General features: G+C 53.9%; 1 protein-coding gene across 1 annotated transcript in view; it reads left to right on the forward strand.

The window, feature by feature from the left end:
* The window catches only part of POLA2 (DNA polymerase alpha 2, accessory subunit), a 9,022-nt gene that overhangs the window by 2,875 nt on the left and 5,472 nt on the right, over positions 1 to 675 (forward strand). The window contains exon 4 of the mRNA XM_031065391.1: positions 363 to 382. Coding sequence (XP_030921251.1) covers positions 363 to 382 — 20 coding nt within the window. The remainder of the gene's footprint in view (positions 1 to 362; positions 383 to 675) is intronic.

The following is a 675-nucleotide window of genomic DNA, read 5'->3' on the forward strand; positions in this document are numbered from 1 at the left end:
TTTGGGGTGGATTTGGGGCGTTTGGGGTGGAATTGGGGCATTTGGGGTGGATTTGGGGTGGAATTGGGGGATTTGGGGTGGATTTGGGGTGTTTGGGGTGGATTTGGAACATTTGGGGTGGATTTGGGGCGTTTGGGGTGGATTTGGGGCGTTTGGGGTGGAATTGGGGCATTTGGGGTGGATTTGGGGTGGAATTGGGGGCTTTGGGGTGGATTTGGGGTGTTTGGGGTGGATTTGGGACATTTGGGGTGGATTTGGGGCGTTTGGGGTGGATTTGGGGTGGATTTGGGGCGTTTGGGGTGGATTTGGGGCATTTTTGGCCATTCCTGCCTTTCCCAGGGGGTCCCTCTGCCCTTCCACAGCCCCACGGAGCCCATGGCAGGTGAGCCCTTTCTGTCCCCAAATCCCCTTTTTCTCCCCCAAATCCTTTTCTTTCCGTCCCCCAAATCCTCGGTTTTGTCCCCAAAGTTCCCTTTGGATTCCCTCTCCCCTTTTCCTTCCCCCTCCCTGTCCCCAAATCCCCCAAATACCCCAAATCCCCTTTTCCCCTCAAAAACTCCTTATCCCCCCCAAACCCCCATTTTGGGATCCCAAATTTCGCTTTTTATCCCCAAATCCCCATTTTTTCCCCCCAAACCCCATTTTTTCTCCCCAAATCCCCTTTTTTCCCCAAAA

The sequence above is a fragment of the Geospiza fortis genome, unplaced genomic scaffold, assembly GCF_000277835.1.
Source record: "Geospiza fortis unplaced genomic scaffold, GeoFor_1.0 scaffold527, whole genome shotgun sequence".
Classification (NCBI taxonomy): domain Eukaryota; kingdom Metazoa; phylum Chordata; class Aves; order Passeriformes; family Thraupidae; genus Geospiza; species Geospiza fortis.